This window comes from Schistocerca cancellata, chromosome 5, assembly GCF_023864275.1.
Source record: "Schistocerca cancellata isolate TAMUIC-IGC-003103 chromosome 5, iqSchCanc2.1, whole genome shotgun sequence".
NCBI classification, from domain to species: domain Eukaryota; kingdom Metazoa; phylum Arthropoda; class Insecta; order Orthoptera; family Acrididae; genus Schistocerca; species Schistocerca cancellata.
In genome coordinates this window covers 583359958-583382473 of record NC_064630.1, presented here as the reverse complement: position 1 = coordinate 583382473, position 22516 = coordinate 583359958, and the positions used below count along the sequence as shown (strand labels likewise).

The 22516-nt window shown below is 40.9% G+C and overlaps 1 protein-coding gene across 5 annotated transcripts in view; it reads right to left on the bottom strand.

Annotated features, from left to right (window-relative positions):
- Window positions 1-22516, bottom strand: part of LOC126188926 (uncharacterized) — a 136776-nt gene that overhangs the window by 35438 nt on the left and 78822 nt on the right. For 4 of the 5 annotated variants that reach the window (XM_049930643.1, XM_049930642.1, XM_049930644.1 and 1 more), the window contains 2 exons: window positions 21597-22005; window positions 19902-20003 (listed from right to left, as the gene is read on the bottom strand). In XM_049930643.1, the coding sequence (XP_049786600.1) occupies window positions 19902-20003; window positions 21597-22005 (511 nt within the window). The remainder of the gene's footprint in view (window positions 1-19901; window positions 20004-21596; window positions 22006-22516) is intronic. The other variant, XM_049930645.1, reaches the window with a different exon arrangement.

Sequence of the window (22516 nt, the reverse complement as noted above, 5' to 3'; positions counted from 1 at the left end):
GGCTAAGGCTTCTGGAGGATAGGTTCATGACTGAGTTGCGGGTTTGTTTAGGTTTTCGATTCTGTGTGGTGGTGGGAGCAAGTGTTGGAGGGTGGGGTAAGTGAAGTAGGTCTGCGAGATAGGGTTTGTTAGCTATGAGGGGACATGGGGGAGGTTTGAGGGTTGTTGGTAGAGGTGGTGGACAGTGGTACTCCAAGGTGGGAGTAAGAAGTGACCGGCATGGAGAGCTTTTTGAGGTGGTGTTGTGCATGTTGTTCAAGTTCCGGCAGGGCAAGAGTTTCAATGTGTGTTATCGGTTCCAAGAATTTGAAACTGCATAGCAGGAGAATTTTATGTATGGAGAGAAGGTACTGCAAGGAGGTTTGGGCTTGGTTGATGTGGTTTTGCAGCACTATGTTGGTGTGGGCAAAGGATTGGCAAAATCTGAACAGGTGGAGGCCATTGTGGAAGGAGGGGTGGTTGTCAGAGATGGGTTATTTGATGGTAAGGCTATCTGCTCCATACTAAGAAGTCCCTTCCGTACAGTCTCACCACCCGTGGTTATCACTTCTGCAGTGACAAGCAGTCCCTCTTGAAATATATCGAGGGTCTCACTGAAGCCTTCACTGACTGTAATAAGCCTCCCAACTTTATCCAAAAACAAATTTTCCATGCCTTATCTTTCCACTCTCCCACCACCTCCCAAAGTCCCACTGTCCAGCCACAGAGAAGCATTCCCCTAATTACTCAGTACCACACAGGACAGGAGCAACTGAATTACATTCTCCACCAGGGTTTCGATTACATCTCGTGCCCTGAAATGAAAAATGTCCTGCCCACTATCCTTCCCACCCCTCCCACAATGGTATTCTGCCATCCACCAAACCAACACAATATACTCGTCCATCCTTACACAACCCCTGCTCCCAATCCCTTGCCTCATGGCTCATACAATTGTAATAGACCTAGATGCAAGATGGCCCATACATCCTCCCACCACCACCTACTCCAATCTGGTCATTAAAATCACCTATCCCATAAAACAGAGGGCTACCTGTAAAACCAGTCATGTGATCTACAAGCTAAGCTGCAACCATTGAGCTGCTGTCTCTGTAGGTATGATTACCAACAAGCTGTCTGTTCACACAAATGGCCACCAACAAACGTGGCTAAGAAACAAGTGGATCACCCTGTAGCTGAAAATGCCGCCAAACATGACATCCTTCATTTCGATGGCTGCTTCACAGGCTGTGCCATATGGATCCTTCTCATCAACACCAGCTTTTCTGAATTGCGCAGGTGGGAACTTTCCTTGCAAGACATCCCACAGTCCCATAACCCTCATGGCTTCAGCTTCATTAGTCACTTTCTTCATCCATCCAGCCCCTTCCCTGTTCCCATTCCAGCACTACACAACTGTCATTCCACCACCACACCCAGTATTTTTATTTCTCTCCTTTTCCACTACTTCCCTCCCCCTGCCCCCACCCCACCTCTCTCCTGCCCTCTGTCTAACCTGGAGCACTTCACTGTCCGCCACCCCCACCATGCTATTCCTCCCTCTCTCCACCCAGTCGCCACTCCCATCACGCACTGGTGCTGCTGCTGGCAGTGTGGTTTCAGTTGCCTGAGACTGCAGTCATGTGTGTGTGTGTGTGTGTTGCAGTTGCCTGATACTGCAGTAGTGTGTGTGTGTGTGTGTGTGTGTTGTTGTTGACGAAGGCCTTAATGGCCAAAAGCTTTAATGTGAGAGTCTTTTTGTTGTGCCTATCTGCGACTCAGCATTTCCGTTACATGGTGAGTAGCAATTTTCCTTTGCAAAATACTGTTACCTTCCATCCTAGAATTTTTGTTGTTTAAAATAAAGAAATGGTTATTTGTTCCATCCAACCCATCATCAACATTTCATTTCCATAGTAGTCACTCAAGGTAAATACCTTTAGAAAGGTTGAAATCTATAGGCATTTTTACCAAATTTCGCTTTTTCAGAAACGCTTTTCTTGGTCTTGATAGTCTGCATCATCTGTTATTTTTGTACCCATATAGCAAACCTCATCAATAACTTTGGTGTCACATTTTCTAATCCAATTCCCTCAGCATCACATGATTTAATTAATTTACATTCCATTACCCTTGTTTTAATTTTGTTGATGTTCTTTTTGTAATCTCTTTTCAAACGTTACCCATTCCGTTTAACAAGACATTATCCATTCCATTTAACTGCTCTTCCAAGTCCTTTGCCATCTCTGATGGTATTAAAATATCATCAGCAAACCTCAAAATTTTTATTTCTTCTCCATGAACTTTAATTTCCTTTACAAATTTTTCTTTGATTTCATTTACAGGCTTGCTAAATGTACAGACTGAAGAAAACTGGGGATATACTACAGCCTTGTCACACTCTTCTCAACTACTGCTTCCCTTTCATGTCTTTAGGCTTATATGTGGTCCAGTCACATTTACATGGCCAATGCCTATGGCATGCAATAACCACTCACACACAGCATGTACCAGTACTAGCAGTGGAGGGTATATAAAGCATGTCCAGAGGATGCAGAATGCAGTGCACTCGTTGTCATAATGCGGAAACAGAACAATTTATATGATCTCAAAATGGGCATGATCAGTGGCTTTTGAGCCAAGGGTAAAAGCATATCTGAAATAGCCAACTGTTTGAGTGCTGCTGTGGTTAAGGTATGACATGCCTGCAGAATGGCGCTATCCAAAACCAGCACAGAGGTGACAGAGATTTACAATGGACCATAGATGACAAGGGTGAACAACAGATGCAGAAATGTGTACGGGTGAATAGATTTGAGCAACTGGCCACCCAGATGAATCAGGGGGCTACAACAGTGTCTCCACAACAAACATTCAGCAAACTGCCTGGTTCATGCACCCATGCTGACTGCTGTTCATCAGTGACAAAGGCTGAAATTTGCAAGCCAGTGCTGTAAACGGACATTCACCGGGCGATGACAGGTGGTCTTTTCAGGTAAATAACGTTCTATGCTCTACTGGTGTAAAGCAAACACCGCATAACAATCATCAGAAGGGTCCAGGTCGGAGGAGGAAGTGTTTTGTTCTGGAGAATGTTTTCTTGGCATTCCCTGGATGATATCATCATTCTGGAAGGCACAATGGATCAACATGAGTATGCATCTATCCCTGGGGACCATTGCCATCCCTACATGGAGTTTGTTTTCCCTGTGCATTATGACATCTATCAGCAGGACAATGGAACCTGTCACACAGGTCAAAGTGTACAGGCATGGTTTGAAGAGTACTAGGAGAGTTTACTGTAGTCTTCTGGCCACCAAACTCCTCGGATTAAAACCCAATCATGAACGTATGAGGCCATCTCGTTAAGGCTATTTGCCCCATGGATCCTCTACCTAGAAAACTAGCATAGCTGGCTGCAGCACTGGAGTTGGCAAGGCTTCATATCTCTGTTGGTACCTTCCAGAACCTCACTGCCTCTCATCCTGCATGCTGCACCCAGAAGGACAAGCCAGATTGTGATCATTGCTGGCAGGCAGGTAAATGGTACCACACATGTGAAAAGCAGAAGTTTGATGCTAAATGTGTCCACAGCCTTTGTGAAATTTTTAAATGAAATCATTCCACTTTTGGCTCTTAAAACATTATTTCTTGTGATTGCAATTTCAACATGTGTTGTTATGAGATTTTGTAACCCAGTCAATAACACAAAGCTGTGACATGCTGTGTAAGAGCTGTATCATGAGGTGGTATGCATTTATCTGCTGTTCCATAGACCATATATGTTATAGAACTGGTGAAATAATAATGTAAACACTGAAGCTGAAATTTCATCATCATGATCATGATAATAATAATAATAATAATAATAATAATAATAATTATTATTATTATTATTATTATTATTATTATTATTATTTTGTCAGAGCTGGTAAAATAATAATGTAAACACTGTAAGTTAAATTTCATCATTGTTTCACTAGCTCTATAACATATGATATACAGAACAGCAAACAAATACAAAACACCTAATGCAGCTTCTCTTACATGTCACAGCTTTACATCATTGAGTGGATTACATCCCACAATGATTGAAAAGACCACATGCGAAAAAAAGCAGTCGCAATAAATAATGTTTTAAAAGGCAAATGCAGAATGATTTCATATAAAAATATATGAAATGATTACACTTTCCACTACAAAGCAGAAACGCATGGCCAAAAAAAGTACACATCAGTATGGTGTCGGGACACTGTGGTTGTGAATACAAATCTCAATACATCATGGCACAGAGTTGTACAGGTCTCAGATGTAGTCCTATGATACTTTGTCCTGTACCTCTTGCACACGAGCATGCAGATTCCACAGATTAGTCGGTGGAGGTGGAGTCCTGGTGACACACTCCATTCTCGATTGGGGAGAGACTGGGTGATGCCCCTGGCCATGGGAGAGTATCTACAGCCATAAGGTACACTCAGAAGGTGGCAGCTGTACAAGGACACGAGTTATCCTTTTGAAATAGTGCATAGGTGTGAGCTTTCATGAACACTAGAGCTACTGGTTGCAGGACCTCATCTAGATACTGTGCAACTGTCACAGAGACCGTTAGCAACACGAACAGTGAACAGTCACCATAGGATATTGCACCCCACATTATCTCACAAGCAGGTGTGACATATGATGAGAAAACACAAACCCTTCTTTGTGGCACTCTCCACTGCGCCTCATGCATGCACCCAATAGTTGTCGACAAGGCAGAAGCAGGATTCATCTGAAAGATAACCTGCTGTCAATCTGCAGAGTGCCATGTCCATTGTTGCCAACACTATGTGAGTCAGACATGAAGCTGCATGGATGTCAGAAGCAACTGTCATAACATCTGGTATGTGGCAAACCCTGCAACATGCAACCGCCCACCAATGGTACTAGCACTTATGAGACATTGCATAGAAGGCAGGACAGCCTACTGGATGGCCCCTATCATTGCTGCTGTTGGTTCTGTTCCCACGTAGCAGACAATCCATCACTGCTTCCTCCTTGTGTAGGACCATCCAGCCCCTCACACCTACAAGATGCTGCCTCTCTCACACTCGTCTAGCTGTATAATTTGCTATCAAATGGATCACCTGGGCATAGTGCACATTCAGGTGATACCCTAATGATGCTAGTCACTACTGTATGGGTTGCCATGGCCGTTTGGGGCCCTCTTATATCAACCAACAGGCACGACGTCCTGGCTCCCCTTGTTATTCCCAAATGCACAGCTTATCCTAGAAAAGTAATCATTAGCACACCTGATGGTGTGGGACATACCAGTCCACTTTGCAGTGGATCAGTCAGGTCCTTTTCAGTGCTTTTTTATGACAATGAGTGCAAATTATGGGCAGAAGCAGTCTCTACTGCAGTCTACCTAATTACTAGATGTTCAATTAAGGCATTAAAAAACAAAAAAACAGAAGCTTAGGCAAACAAGATGCAGAGATCTTTGACACCTCAGAATATTTGGAAGCAAGGCCTTTCTTTACATTCCAAGAGCCAACCAATGAAAATGGCAAAAAAATATTGAGTGTGCCTTTGTAGGATAATTTTAAGAATCAAATGGATACAAGATTTTCGAATGAAATCGCTAGAGTTTCATTAAAACGAGGGATGCAATTTTTCAGGACAGTACTTCTAAAATTTTTCTGGGTAATTGTACTGTTTAGAACCACAAAAGAACAGAAATAACAAGTGGATAAAGATGGCAACTGAAGATTTACGCAGAAACACTCACGGGCAAAATACAGGAGAGGAGATTAAAGTTTTACGATCATATTTACAGGCTGAATGACAATAGAATAATAAATTTTGAATTTCATTTCCAAATTAAAAAGAACCATAGCTGATGGTATGGAACATACCTATCCACTTCGCAGTGGAAAGTATGTTCCACACCATCAACTATGAGAAGAGACAAGAATGAATTTGAGAAAACTTAGTCACAGAAGACACCATTCAAGACAGGGAAAATTTCAGGCAACTGATCAATACTGCAAAATTCCCTATCCAAGAACAAAACCCGCACCCTATGAAGGGTGATGTCAAATGAACAGAGGCAGTCCATCAGCCATTGTATGAAGGAGTTCTGGGAAGATACGAAAAACAGATTGTATGGTAGTCTTTGGCTCTAAGTGGTCTACAATTGGCCAAGGCCTGTACAACTACTACTACTATTACTACTACTACTACACGTGTCAGGGGATGCAGGAAACAGAGCAGTTGTTGTTGTAATGTGGAAATGGAGCAGTTTACCTTACATCCAAAAGGGCATGATCAGTGGCTTTTTGGCAAAGGGTGGAAGCATTTCCATAATGGCTAAGCTTCTCAACTGTTTGCATGCTGCCATGGCTAAAGTATACTGTGAATGGCAAAAAGGTGCTATCCACAACAGGCACCAAGGCAACTGTGTTGCACCACAGGCAATAGATGACAGGGGTGAACGATGGCTGCATAGATGTTTACGGGTGAACAGAGATGCAACTCACCTTCCACATGAACCAATAGTCAACCAACAGTGTCTTCTCAATGACCAGTCAGCAAACATTATTACATATAAGCCCCCACAGTAGGCACCTGGTCCATGCACCCCTGTTAACTGCTGTTCATCGGTGACAAAGCCTGGAATTTAGATTCCAATATCTCAGCTGGATGTCCACTGAGTGGCAGCGGGCGGCCTTTTCAGATGAATCACATTTTATGCTCCATTGCACAGATGGCCATTGGTTTGGCAGAAGGGCCCAGGCTGAAAAAGGGAGCGTTATGGTCTGGGGAATGTTTTCGTGGCATTCGCTAGGTGATCTCATAATTCCGAAAGGTACAAAAGTATACATCTATCCCTTGAGACCATGTAGTTTGTTTTTGCTCAGCACATTGGCACCTACCAGTGGAAAAATGCAACATGTCACATAGCTTTCAGTGTATGTGTGTGGTTCAAAGAGCACCAGGATGAGTTTAACATACTCCCCAGATTTAAATCCAATTGACAATCTGTGGTACCATCTCAATCATGCTGTTCGCACCACAGATCTTCAACCGAGAAACCTAGTGCAGCTGGCCACAATGCTGGAGTCAGCATGGCTCAACATCCCTGTTGATACATTTCAGGACCTCGCTGACACTCTTCCTGCATGTCTCACAGCAATCCACACTGCAAAAGGTGGTTTTTCAGACTTTTGACAGGTGTTCTGTTCATTTGATATCACTATCCCAGGTGGTGGCTTTTGTTGTCAGACAGGAAACTTCGCGTATTGATCAATAGTCTGAAATTTTTCCAGTCTTGTATGGTGTATTCTGTGATGTTAAGTTTTCTCAAATCCCTTCTGTCTCTTCAAGCCGCCCCATAGAGATTTTTAATTTGTAAATAAAACTGAAAATTTTCTTGGTTAGTCTATTGTTCCTCAGTCTGTGAATATGACCACAAAACTTTAATCTCCTCTTTCTTATTGTTTCTGTGACTGTTGCTATGTTTCTTTACAAATCTTCATTTGTCCTCTTCATCCATTTGTTGTGTTGCTCTTTTGTGGTCCCATATTTTTCCTGTGTATTTTCCTTTCTTTCTTTTCCAGTTCTTCTTGTTCACCTCCTTAATTCATTGTAAGTGATTCAGATCCCTACAGTGCTTCTGGTTTAATTATTGCTGCCTAGTGTCTTATTTTTGCCTGGAACAATACTGATCTTTTATTACATCAGTTCTGGGCAAGTTTGTATGCTAATTCCATTTTCTTTAATTTTTCATTTGCTTGTAATGTTATCTAATCCATTCTCCCAAATACTTGAAATTGTCAACTCTTTTAATGTTTTCGCGTTGTGTTTGTATGTATTTTTCGCTGTTGTGCTTATGTACAATGTAACCTGTTTTCTCATATCATATTTGTGACCCAGTTTTAACTGCAATTTTGTGAAGTGTTTCTGTCATTATGTTTGCACTTGTTTGCCCTTGGAGATTATTGCAAGATTGTTGTCAAAAGTGAAACATTTTACCTTGAATCTTCCTCTTCCTAGTCCCAGATGAATTCCTTCAATGTTTTTCTCTTGTAATTCATTATCACACTTTCTCATGACTGCATCTTACACCAAATTGAAAAGAAATGCATCATATGCCAAATTGAAAAGAAATGGTGAGAGCCCACTGCCCTGCCCAACACCTACATTAATTCCAAAGGATTCAGAAATTTTCCTAGCACTTTAATAATCAGTTGGAAAGAAATTTTGGTACCCATTTGTCGATACTTACTATTACTATAAATGTTAAACAAGTCCTTATTACATTTGTTACTGTACACACTGCACACTGAATCTATCAATGGTAGTATGGAATCACAATTTCATTATTTACTTTGGTAGCATATATCATTTGGTCATATTTATAATGTCACTAGTGTCTTCTTCATACAGGTTGGTGACATTTCCTGCCACTGAGAAAACTCCAGAGAGAAATATACTGTCAGCTTTAATGCTAACACTTTGGACTCCACTTGCTTGTTGAATGATCTACATTAGGCAATAGACAGTACTTCTCAGCTGCTTCATAAAAGTATTTTTCTGTAATGCCACTCTCCTTTAAAATACACAGATATCAGTTGTTTCCTTTTTTTCCTAAAATAACTGGTGGGAGTTCTCTATTTGACACACATTTAAAAATCCTTTTATCAAAATGTGTAGAAAAGCAACATAACTGTCCTGGAAAGTCTGCTAGCTTTCATGTTATTACTCTTTTACTATTTTAAGTACACATTCTTCCATTATAATTATCGGTTGCGCTACCACCGAGGCTTTATGGATTGCCCAAAATTCATAAAGAAAATGTGCTGTTAACACCGATACTAAGTGCCATTGGTTCGCCCACCTACTCGTTAGCCAAGTTTTTGACTACGCTGTTGAAACCACATGTGGGCCGTTCGGACTCTTATATAAAGAATTCGACACATTTCATAAGCAGATTGAATGGCATAGTGGTCCAGCCGGAGGACATATTGGTCAGCTTCGATGTGGTATCGCTGTTTACCATGGTTCCACTTAATGATGTATTGGAATAACTGGATCGAATTTTTCCTGCCGACATTTCAGAACTGTTTAAGTGTTGTTTGACGAACACATACTTCAAGTGGAATGAACAGTTTTATGAGCAAACGGATGGCGTGGCTATGGGGAGCCCCCTAAAGTCCCGTAATTGCAAACTTCTTTATGGAGAAATTCGAAGAACAGGCCCTAGGTACTGCCAGCAAAAAACCAAATGTATGGTTCTGATACATGGATGACACATTTGTGCTGTGGAGACATGGTAGGGAGGAACTAAGCCAGTTCCACGAACATCTGAACAGTATAAACTCGAGAATTCAGTGTACAGTGGAGGAGGAGGTAGACGGCAAATTACATTTCCTCAATGTACTTGTTTTTAGAAACGAAAATGGTAGTTTGGGCCACTCAGTATACCGCAAACCCATGCACACGGACCGTTATTTGCACCGGGATTCGAACCACCACCCACAACAGAAGCGGGGTGTTATCAAGACGTTAGCAGACAGAGCTAGAAATATTTGTGAACCTGAGTTGCTACGCTGAGATGGAACATCTCCACAATGCACTAATGAAGAACGGATATGCGTCCGCCAAAATAAAACGTGCCTTGAGGCAGCCATGAAGAAATCATACTGACATACAGGCTACTGCAAAATCTAAGGTTTTCCTGCCGTTTGCTAAAAATGTAACGGAAAGAATAGGGAGGATCTTGACGAAGTGGAATATTACCGTAATTTACAAGCCCACTGGGAAGATACAGGAATACCTTAAGCCTGCAAGGACGCTCGCAAACCTTTGGAAAAAGCTGGAGTGTATAGGATCCCATGCAGCTGTGGTGATGTTTATGTGGGTACCACTAAAAGAACTGTTTCTAAACGTTTGGAAGAGCACAAGGGATATTGTAGAAGAGGAGAAACGGAACGATCAGCTGTTGCAGAGCATGCTTTCCAGCCAGGGAACCACAATATTCGTTTCGAGCAGACGCAAGTACTAGCGGCCACAAGCGGATACTACGAAAGGCTCTACAGGGAGGCAATCGAAATCGCTAAACACCCAAATAATTTTAACCGAAAGGAGGAGGGCGTGAAATTAAATGGTATATGGATGCCGGTGTTAAAGAAGATGTGTACCACCCGTCCACTACTGGGTGGTGTCTACGGCGATCGACGGCTATGGGCAGCGGCCAATTGCACTGACGTTTTCACAACACATGACGTCACGTCGCGGTGCGGGAGCACGCGGACACGGAATTTAGCGGCAGTCAGTAGCAAGCCAGTGGGTGTGTTGGACCTTCCACTGACCTATGGACCCCCTTGAAGATGTCTCCTGCAGTCGGAGACGAACCGTTGGGAATTGAGACAAAATTCATCAACCGACCACGGCATAACAGCCCGGATAATTATAATGGACATGATATTTCCGGCCGTGAAAGTCTACATTTTAGTATAACACATTCTTCCACAAAGAACAATACAGGCACCCAAATTAACCCATCTGCAGCTGCAGCAACACTGATGTTTATAAGTGGTTCCTCAGGCTGACAAGAATGGGCAAAGGAGGGTGCAGAGGTGGGAGGGAGGGGAGGGTGGGAAGGGAGAAAAGATTGTAGTAACTGAAAAGGACTAAGGTGTCCATGGCAATGTATGTTAATGGGAAGCATGAGAGGGATGGACATGTGGCAAGAGCAAACTGAGTACAATAAAAAATGGCAATCTTAAAGTGGAGAGGGAGGTGAGAAGGTGAGTGGGCAGATAAATGTAGGGGAAAAGGTAAGTATAAGGACTGAACACAGGATGTGTGAAGTGAAAAATGAGAGAGGATTAAAGGATACAGTGAGGGTATGGGGTAAATTAGTGGGAATGGGACTAGTAAAGGTTTAGTATGGAGAAGGGGATGCAGAGAGGGGGTGGGGGGTGGGGTGGGGGGGGGGAATGGAGGATGTGCTGTATCGATAGTTCATACCTGCATTATTCAGAAGATCTGCTCCTAAGAGGAATTACTGAAGCAGCTGTCGAAATCATAGGTATTGTCGTGAGGTCTCCAACTTCTCAACACCACTGCTTACAAACTTTACCATTATGATTCCATTTCAGAAATCCAACATGATCCCCCCCCCCCCAAGAAACCATGGACCTTGCCGTTGGTGGGGAGGCATGCGAGCCTCAGCGATACAGATGGCTGTACCGTAGGGCAACCACAACTGAGGGGTATCTGTTGAGAGGCCAGACAAACATGTGGTTCCTGAACAGCGGCAGCAGCCTTTTCAGTAGTTGCAGGGGCAACAGTCTGGATGATTGACTGATCTGGCCTTGTAACACTAACCAAAACGGCCTTTGCTGTGCTGGCTACTGGCGAACGGCTGAAAGCAAGGGGAAACTACAAGCCGTAATTTTTCCCGAGGGCATGCAGCTTTTCTGTATTGGTTAAATGATGATGGCGTCCTCTTGGGTACAAATTTCCGGAGGTAAAATAGTACTCCATTCGGATCTCTGGACAGGGACTACTCAAGAGGACGTCATTATCAGGAAAGAAAACTGGCGCTCTACAGATCGGAGTGTGGAATGTCAGATTCCTTAATCAGGCAGGTAGGTTAGAAAATTTAAAAAGGGAAATGGATAGGTTAAAGTTAGATATGGTGGGAATTAGTGAAGTTCGGTGGCAGGAGGAACAAGACTTTTGGTCAGGTGAATACAGGGTTATAAATACAAAATCAAATAGGGGTAATGCAGGAGTAGGTTTAATAATGAATAAAAAATAGGAGTGCAAGTAAGCTACTTCAAACAGCATAGTGAACGCATTATTGTGGCCAAGATAGACACAAAGCCCATGCCTACTACAGTAGTACAAGTTTATATGCCAACTAGCTCTGCAGATGATGAAGAAATTGATGAAATGTATGATGAGATAAAAGAAATTATTCAGGTAGTGAAGGGAGACGAAAATTTAATAGTCGTGGGTGACTGGAATTCGAGAGTAGGAAAATGGAAAGAAGGAAACATAGTAGGTGAATATGGATTGGGACTAAGAAATGAAAAAGGAAGCCGCCTGGTAGAGTTTTGCACGGAGCATAACTTAATCATACCTAACATTTGGTTCAAGAATCATGAAAGAAGGTTGTATATATGGCGGAATCATGGAGATACTAGAAGGTATCAGATAGAGATTTAGGAACCAAGTTTTAAATTGTAAGACATTTCTAGGGGCAGATGTGGACTCTGACCACAATCTATTGGTTATGAACTGTACATTAAAACTGAAGAAACTGCAAAAAGGTGGGAATTTAAGTAGATGGGACCTGGATAAACTGACTAAACCAGAGGTTGTACAGAGTTTCAGAGAAAGCATAAGGGAACAACTGACAGGAATGGGGGAAAGAAGTACAGTAGAAGATGAATGGGTAGCTCTGAGGAATGAAATAGTGAAGGCAGCAGAGGATCAAGTAGGTAAAAAGACGAGGGCTAGTAGAAATCCTTGGGTAACAGAAGAAATATTAAATTTAGTTGATGAAAGGAGAAAATATAAAAACGCAGTAAATGAAGTAGGCAAAAAGGATTACAAATGTCTCAAAAATGAAATTGACAGGATGTGCAGAATGGTTACCAGGGATGGCTAGAGGACAAACGTAAGGATGTAGAGGCTTAGCTCAGTAGGAGTAAGATAGATACGGTCATCAGGAAAATTAAAAAGACCTTCGGAGGTAAGAGAACCACTTGTACGAATATCAAGAGCTCAGATGGAAACCCAGTTCTAAGCAAAGAAGGGAAAGCAGAAAGGTGGAAGGAGTATATAGAGGGTCTATACAAGGGTGATGTACTCCAGGACAATATTATGGAAATGGAAGAGGATGTAGATGAAGATGAAATGGGAGATACGATGCTGCGTGAAGAGTTTAACAGAGCACTGAAAGACCTGAGTCGAAACAAGGCCCTGGGAGTAGACAACATTCCATTAGAACTACTGACGGCCTTGGGAGAGCCAGTCCTGACAAAACTCTACCATCTGGTGAGCAAGATGTATGAGACAGGCGAAATACGCTCAGACTTCAAGAAGAATATAATAATTCCAATCACAAAGACAGCAGGTGTTGACAGATGTGAAAATAACCGAACTATCAGTTTAATAAATCACAGCTGCAAAATACTAACATGAATTCTTTACAGACGAATGGAAAAACTGGTAGAAGCCGACCTCGGGGAAGATCAGTTTGAATTCCGTAGAAATATTGGAACATGTGAAGCAATATTGACCTTACGACTTATCTTAGAAGAAAGATTAAGGAAAGGAAAACCTACGTTTCTAGCATTTGTAGGCTTAGAGAAAGCTTTTGACAATGTTGACTGGAATACTCTCTTTCAAATTCTAAAGGTGGCAGGTGTAAAATACAGGGAGCGAAAGGCTATTTACAATTTGTACAGAAACCAGATGGCAGTTATAACAGCCGACGGGCACGGAAGGGAAGCAGTGGTTGGGAAGGGAGTGAGACAGGGTTGTAGCCTCTCCCCGATGTTATTCAATCTGTATATTGAGCAAGCAGTAAAGGAAACGAAAGAAAAATTTGAAGTAGGAATTAAAATCCATGGAGAAGAAATAAAAACTTTGAGGTTCGCCGATGACTTTGTAATTCTGTCAGAGACAGCAAAGGACTTGGAAGAGCAGTTGAACGAAATGGAGAGTGTCTTGAAAGGAGGATATAAAATGAACATCAACAAAAGCAAAATGAGAATAATGGAATGTAGTCATATTAAGTTGGATGATGCTGAGGGAATTAGATTAGGAAATGAGACACTTAAAGTAGTAAAGGAGCAAAATAACTGATGATGGTCGAAGTAGAGAAGATATAAAATGTAGACTGGCAATGGCGGTGCTACAGAAGAATGCTGAAGACTAGATGGGTAGATCACATAACTAATGATGAAGTATTGAATAGAATTGGGGAGAAGAGGAGTTTGTGGCACAACTTGACAAAAAGAAGGGACCGGTTAGTAGGACATGTTCTGAGGCATCAAGGGATCACAAATTTAGCATTGGAGGGCAGCATGCAGGGTAGAAATCGTAGAGGGAGACCAAGAGATGAATACACTAAGCAGATTCAGAAGGATGTAGGTTGCAGTAAGTACTGGGAGATGAAGAAGCTTGCACAGGATCTGCATCAAACCAGTCTCAGGACTGAAGACCGCAACAGCAACAACAACAAAACAACATGATCCTCAGCTGATCTTCAATCCCACAGAACTTGTCTGCTGAATCCACCTCCCTCTTTTTATTGGCAACACCATGTACATCCATCTTTTAACTGCTCACCAAGCTTCATAAACCAACTCCAATGCCTCCCTCATACTTGCCCAACATGGCTAAATACAATCCTACTACAAAAGATCATCTGTCTTTGATGACCTGCATTTCCAGTTAAGTATCTGCACTGGACCTTCCTACATCGAGGACATTAATCACTTTGTACACTACCTTCCTATAGTTCCTTTCCCGTTAACACCACACTCCTTGTTTATCACTGTAGATTCTGTGCCTCCGTACACCAACAACCTCTATGTACATGGCTTTGCTATCATACAACACTTCCTTTCCCACTACTCTACTGATGCCAAACCCACCACCTCCTTCCTAAATCTTTTGGCCAACCATATTCTGAGATATCCACTTTTTCTATCAGAACTTCGTCCTGTACTTCCAAATCTACTTCTCCCAGTACTTCTCAACTCAATGAGCTATATTCCTAGATGTTGACACACACTCTAAGATCTCTTTTTTGATAAATGTCATCTGTACCTCATTAAAAACTCCCTGCCCCGTAGCTTTGGCATTGGTGGGTTCAGCATATGCAGTGGGAAACAAATACCTATCACAATACAGCTGCAACCTTGTACAGGCACTTATTATCCTGCCTAGCTAGGGCAATAACAGATTTCCCATGTCATTTATTCCTGTGAGACCAATAAAGCCATCACCATTGTGAAGCAGCCACAAACTAATACTCTTTTTATCATGCAATAATACTGAGGGCTTCAGAAACTTGACTACACCCTTCACCACAAAGTTGACTCTTCCCCCCTCATGTCCCACCCACCCAAAACTGTACCGTCATCACCCAAGTAGTATTCCATTACCCAAAAACCTATGCAGTATCCTACACCATCACTATGCAAATCCTATTTCCAATCCTGCATCCCACAGGTCACTTCCCCATGGATAACATTGTTGTGAGACCTAACCTGTACATCCCACTTCACCTCTTCTGCAGTTCACACACAGGTATTTCCTATCAAATAAAAGGTAGGGACATGCATAAAAGCATCCATGTGGATCAATTACTGTGCAGAATTCTTAGTCATTGTGATGACTACTAACCAGCCATATTTGCATGATTGGCCACTATCCAACTGGATCACCAAATTGCTCAACATGTTGCAGTCGACACAACATTGCTGACCACGGCATAGCACAGATCAGTTGGTTCTTCCACACTCCTAGCACCAGCACCTCACATTGGGTGGGTACCTTCGAACGCAGGAATAGATATTGTTCAGACAGTGTGTACTTCATTCAGGAAGAGTGTGACAGCTCAAAGTAATATGTTGTGTGTGGTTAGGACCAAAGAGAACTAAACACAATTCTGTTACTCATTCCACCTTTCAAAGCGTCCAGCCCATACCGAAAAAAGGTACAGTCAATTAAGATAAGGAGATCAGAAAAAGAAATGTGTAAGCAACAGTTTCCTCTGTAGGTAGGCATAAACAATATTCAGAATAAAGGATATCACAATCTTGAAAGCTTTGTGCGAGTCCTAGGCAGAGCTTGTTGTACATTTAAAAGACAGGACTGCATCCTAGGAAACAAGCCAGAAGTTGAAACTTCCTGGCAGATTAAAACTGTGTGCCCGACCGAGACTCAAACTCGGGACCTTTGCCTTCCGCGGGCAAGTGCTCTACCAACTGAGCTACCGAAGCACGACTCACATCCGGTACTCACAGCTTTACTTCTGCCAGTACCTCGTCTCCTACCTTCCAAACTTTACAGAAGCTCTCCTGCGAAACTTGCAGAACTAGCACTCCTGAAAGAAAGGATATTGCGGAGACATGGCTTAGCCACAGCCTGGGGGATGTTTCCAGAATGAAATTTTCACTCTGCAGCAGAGTGTGCGCTGATATGAAACTTCCTGGCAGATTAAAACTGTGTGCCCGACCGAGACTCGAACTCGGGACCTTTGCCTTTCGCGGGCAAGTGCTCTACCAACTGAGCTACCGAAGCACGACTCACATCCGGTACTCACAGCTTTACTTCTGCCAGTACCTCGTCTCCTACCTTCCAAACTTTACAGAAGCTCTCCTGCGAAACTTGCAGAACTAGCACTCCTGAAAGAAAGGATATTGCGGAGACATGGCTTAGCCACAGCCTGGGGGATGTTTCCAGAATGAAATTTTCACTCTGCAGCAGAGTGTGCGCTGATATGAAACTTCCTGGCAGATTAAAACTGTGTGCCCGACCGAGACTCGAACTCGGGACCTTTGCCTTTCGCGGGCAAGTGCTCTACCAACTGAGCTACCGAAGCACGACTCACGTCCGGTACTCACAACTTTACTTCTGCCAGTACCTCGTCTCCTACCTTCCAAACTTTACAGAAGCTCTCCTGCGAAACTTGCAGAACTAGCACTCCTGAAAGAAAGGATATTGCGGAGACATGGCTTAGCCACAGCCTGGGGGATGTTTCCAGAATGAAATTTTCACTCTGCAGCAGAGTGTGTGCTGATATGAAACTTCCTGGCAGATTAAAACTGTGTGCCCGACCGAGACTCGAGTCTCGGTCGGGCACACAGTTTTAATCTGCCAGGAAGTTTCATATCAGCGCACACTCCGCTGCAGAGTGAAAATTTCATTCTGAAGCCAGAAGTTAGTGATGAAATTAAAATAATTGAAAAGCCACAATCGCTTCAATCGTTTGTTAGATGACCGGTTTCAGCACTCTGAAGGTGCCATCATCAGATCTGTGAAGGTATAACATAACAGGTTTGAGGGAGGGCTTACATGAGTTCACTATATGCATTACAATTATTACAGAACCACATATCTGAAATGTGGATTAACATTTATAAAACCATATGGACATCATGGCATATGAGGCAGACCGTCTGATAAAATCATTGTCACAACCAATAAAAAGTAATAAAAAACTGCTCTCATGGTTGTTCTTTCCATAAAATATAAAACTGAAGTCACCAGATAATACTACCACTGCTTGCCTATTGGTTGTGACAATGATTTTATCAGATGGTCTACCTCATATGCCATGATGTCCATACAGTTTTATAAATGTTAATCCATGTTTCAGGTATGTGGTTCTGTAATAATTGTAATGTATATAGTTAACTCATGTAAGCCCTCACTCAAACCTGTTATGTTATACCTTCACAATTCTAATGATGGCACCTTCAGAGTGCTGAAACCGGTCATCTAATAAACGATTGAAGTGATCGTGGCTTTTCAATTATTTTAAAAACAGAGTGATTGCCCCACGACACACCATGTGTTCACTGCATTAGTGATGAAATGTTTTAAGCATCTATTATTCTGCATTGAAGATTCCACCTAATAGCAATTACACAAATTTAAACACTAATTTAACACAAAATAACCATGAAATACTGAAATACTATTGTACAGTAGATATGGAATTAACTGATCACAGGGAAATACTCAGTGCACTTTAACAGAAGTCCAAAAGTGATTAAAAGTCATGGATATATCTTAAATAAACATATATGACACGATACCTTAGATTAGAAGTATTCCTATTACTAGCCACACTGTATACCAAATATGACTTTTTAAGAAAAGTATGCAAAATATGGAACAGCAGTTGGCAACAGGTGATACTGACTGACTGCATAAAACTGTGGGACAAATGGGAGAAAGGCATTTGATACATACCATAATTATGTTAGTTATATAAAGGGATGTGGTGCCATAATGAAATTTAATTCTGTAGGATATGATACAGGCGAAAGTGCAGTTAAATTTTGCTGTACTATTAGTTTCTGTCATAGCCACTACCTTGAAAATAGGAACATATTCTGAAAGTACTGTAAACAGTATGTGGCAATCATGAGTGTAAATACCATTTCTGCTCCTTTCAATTGCAGCAATTTAAACTGTGCTGTCAGGTCCAAACCTAACCTCCACCTCCGCACTCATTAGATAGTCCAAAAATCCCACCAAAAATAGATGGCAATGATAACTGTAAATGTCATTTTACTCACAGCAATTTAATCTGTGCTGTTAGGTCCAAACCTAGCTATCACTTAAGAAATTGCTATAAATTCTGAATAAAACATTGTGCCACACACATCTTGATATGATATATCTGCAAATAAAAGTTATTACATTTATTTCACTAAATAATATCCCAATAAATACCACCCAGTTAATATATTAGCTGCAAGATGTACCACATTTCCGATGGTTTAAAACCATTCGTACGTTATCCGGAAATGTGCTAGCACAGCCCTTTTTATTGTTACTAAGTTTCCTTTTACTAAATTTCCCAAAAGAAGATAAATTCTTAAGTTTAACCAACAATTCTATTAGCACTACATATATACATGCATTACCGTGGAGCACCTAAAATATTTTACAGAACTAGGAACAGTTAAATAAGAGCATTGCTATAAAAAAGAGAACTTACATTGTAATTAACATAATAGATGAAGGGCTTTCACAGGCATCAGTTGGAAATGCAATGAAGTCAGTATCAAAATTTGGGAATACGGGAGATGGGATATAATCCATTGAATTTAACCAATGACATCAGAAGTTACCACAGATGATGAATTGTAAAGATTTAAAACCATAGATGAATATTGAGAAAGAAATGATTGTGGTACAGAGAAAACGGATCATGGGCATTTATCATGTACATCCATATTTCCAACGTAATGTTGTATATCACTTTTTTCACAGTAGAAAATCCTAGTATCCTACTCTTCAGTTGACCTACATAGGTCAATGAAAGCCAAAGAAGCAACATTCGTAATACTGGCATGGAGTACCTCAGTTGACATATATACAAATTTTACATAAGTTGGTTTTTTCACTTTTACTAGTACTAGTATCATCTGAAGAATAGGATACTAATAGTAGCGAAGATGAAAAAGAGACAAACGTAAAATTTGTATCCTATCTTTCAGTTGGTCAGCTGAAGAATAGGATACTAGTACTAGCAAAGGCAAAAAAAGCAACAACCATAAAATTTGTATCCTGTACTTCAGTTGAAGAATAGGATACAACCTTTGTAGTTCAACTGAGGTACACGATGTCAGTATTATGAACGTCATTTTTATTGCTTTCACTAGTACTAGTATCCTATTCTTCAGCTGACCTACATAGTGTAAGATATGAACTAATTGCAGAGGAAACAGTAGTTCAAATGAATCATTATCAGATGAAGGTATAATTCAAAACATACATGCAGATGATGTAAAATTACTATGAACGACAAAAAGCGTACGCAATGTCTGTCTCCTAATAACACATTCATTCATTTATTTCTATTTGCAGTTATGATGCTTCACCACAGTAGATAATCAATGTATTATCTACAGCCAATTACTATCTATGAGTAAAATATGTCATTGGTCAAAGCCGATGAGTTGTATCTCATTCTTCAGTTGACCCCAAACTTTCAAATGTTTATTCACAGTACACAATATCAGTTTCCGTGAGAACTGGGGAACTCTTTGCTATTTTGTCACATGGAATACTAAAATAGTAATAATATATCTTATGCTGAGAAAGTTGGAGGCTGCTTGTTTTACTTCTACAAACCATGGATATGCATCATATGTGGGCTAACCTACCATTGGAGTTTGGGCAGCATTTAGTACCTGGGATTCTTGAGCAAGGCACTCCTCAATCTCAGTCTGTCTATTTCTTAATGCTTGTAGTGCAAGGGGATGGACCTGTAAAGATTCTTAGTTTTGAAATTGCTAGTAAGTGGAAGATAAAATCACACATCAGAGCACAGAACGTTAAATATTAACTGATTCAGCAAAGTTTGCAGCAGTTAAAAATAACAGTTACTTGACTTGTTATTTCTTATTAATTTTTTTTCCGTTCTATTATCTTCGGTTCACTGCATCCCTGTAACTTTTTGTAACACATAAGAAGTTGATAATGTGCAACAATACTTACAGTTACATTTAAACACCTGCAGACTGCTGGTGAAATATTTAATTTAAATTCTTACACAACTAATAAAACATTTACAAGTGAAAACAGAGTATTAGAGAAGTCAGCATTAATATCATTGGAGACAAAGAACAAATATCACTTACTAGCTGCAAGTGTGCATGTGTAGCAGTTGATGAGCAGTGAGCAATGTTACTGTAACTAAACAAAAGTTTAAGGAAGGACAACCATTCACAGCACAATAACAAGTGGATAGTCACATAGAAATGAAGTTGAATATTACCACACAGGTTTTGACCTTTTATTCTTCTTTAGAGAGACAGATATTACATACAAATGCGTGCGCGCGCGCGCACACACACACACACACACACACACACACACACACACACACACACATTCTCCCAGCATTGTGGCTCGATTGGCCGGTTAGGTGAGGTGAACATAAAGATAGGGAGGGTCAATATGAAGGTTAAGGAGGAGAAAGGGCTGAAGTATGAGAACAGAGATGTTTTTTCCTCTGTAGGCTTATTATCTGTATACAGTGTATGTGCAGTAACAAAAAATCCATTTCTGAATACGCAAAACACCTTGCTAAGGGTATTTTAACAAACATAATCCTGGAAAACTGGTAAAAAAATAAGAGATCCTGTGACATAATATTTCATTCTCTTAATAATCCACAACCAAGCAGAAAGGAGCACCAGCCATTCACACGATACCACTCTGTACTGAAACAGTTCCACCAGGGTTCTGACTACCTTTCACTGCACCCCGAAAAGCAGTTCTTTTCAAAATCCTTCTTACCCCTCTAAAATTGGTATCCATAGTTCATTGACTTTAGAAAAATATTCTAGTCCATCCTTATGCCGTGTCTACTTTCAGAAACTTACCATAATACAATATGTCCTGTGTACCCATGCAGCCTATTTCAGCTGTGTCACTGCCACCTACTATTCCATTATGGGTACAGGCATCTCTGAATACAGCCAAGCCTTATATAAACATCACTGTTTGACAATCCAATTTTACAGGAACACTTCTCAGCAAACATCAATGGCTGCTTCAAACAGATGCCAGCTGGATTCTCCCATCTAACACTAGCTTGCCTGGATTTCACAGATGCAAATTGTCACCCTGACGTATAATTTTGTTCAGCAAGTCTCTGTCCTCAGTCACTGGTAGTACCTGTCCTCCACTTGTTTCTCTTTCCTTCCTAATATCCTACTGACAATTCCCCTTTCTACAAGACAAGTTTCATACTTCCACTCAAATTACGTGAACAGTTAAATAAGAGCACTGCTATGACAAAAAGATAATATACATTCATTGAACATAATGGACGAAATGTTTTCAACACAAACCTCTTTCTCAGGGGCAAGAATATTGTATGTCTTCTTATCCCCAACATTTCTGTTACTATCATTCCATCCAAAGTCAGTGAACACTGGTTGCTTCTGTTCCATGTAGGATTTGCGCCTAGTCCGTGACAACACAGAAAAACGTGGGCTTGGAGATCTTGATCTTCTGCATGGAGATGCGCTTCTAATTTTATCATAAGATCTTTGTAAAGAAGCACTCACTGGCCGCATATGTTTTGCAGTTTCAGGATAATCCGATTCTTTAACTGCTTTAGTTGGTTTATTGAATTCTGGTGAAATAAAAGATGAACTTGATTTCTTCTGACTTCTTTCATATTTAACCTTTGTTTCTTCTGTGTTTGAAGCAACTGTGCTAAATTTCTTGTCTTTGAACTCCTTGTCGAGTAATACACTTAAAAGAGAATTAAGAAAAACTGTGAAAGATTTTTGTTTTAATGACTTGGCTTCTAGCAGATATCTATGTTCCAAAATGTATGACCAAAGTTGAAAGCTGAGCACAATGCACACCTTTGAAATGACTAATAAATATGAAAACTAATACTTTTATTTCTGTAGCAGGGTGAAACGATAATTAAACTTCTGTACAAATTAAAACATATACACAAGATTGGGATTTGACTCTGGACTCTTGCTTTTCACAAGTAAGGTTCTTACCTAAGAACTTATTCTCATATGTCCCAAGACCAATTTCAAAGCTTCAAATTAGCAGTACCCCTCACCCACTTTAAGCACCAAAGAGGCTCTCCTGTAGTGGACTTGAAAGGATGGGGCAAGAGTGCAGGTGTCATTTCTGCACACTATTTTAATCTGCCAGTAAATTTCAGCATGAAAACTAATAGCAAGAGAGAACGATTCCATGCAGATTGTTACATGCAGTGTGAAGGTAAGAATCAGTAAACCAT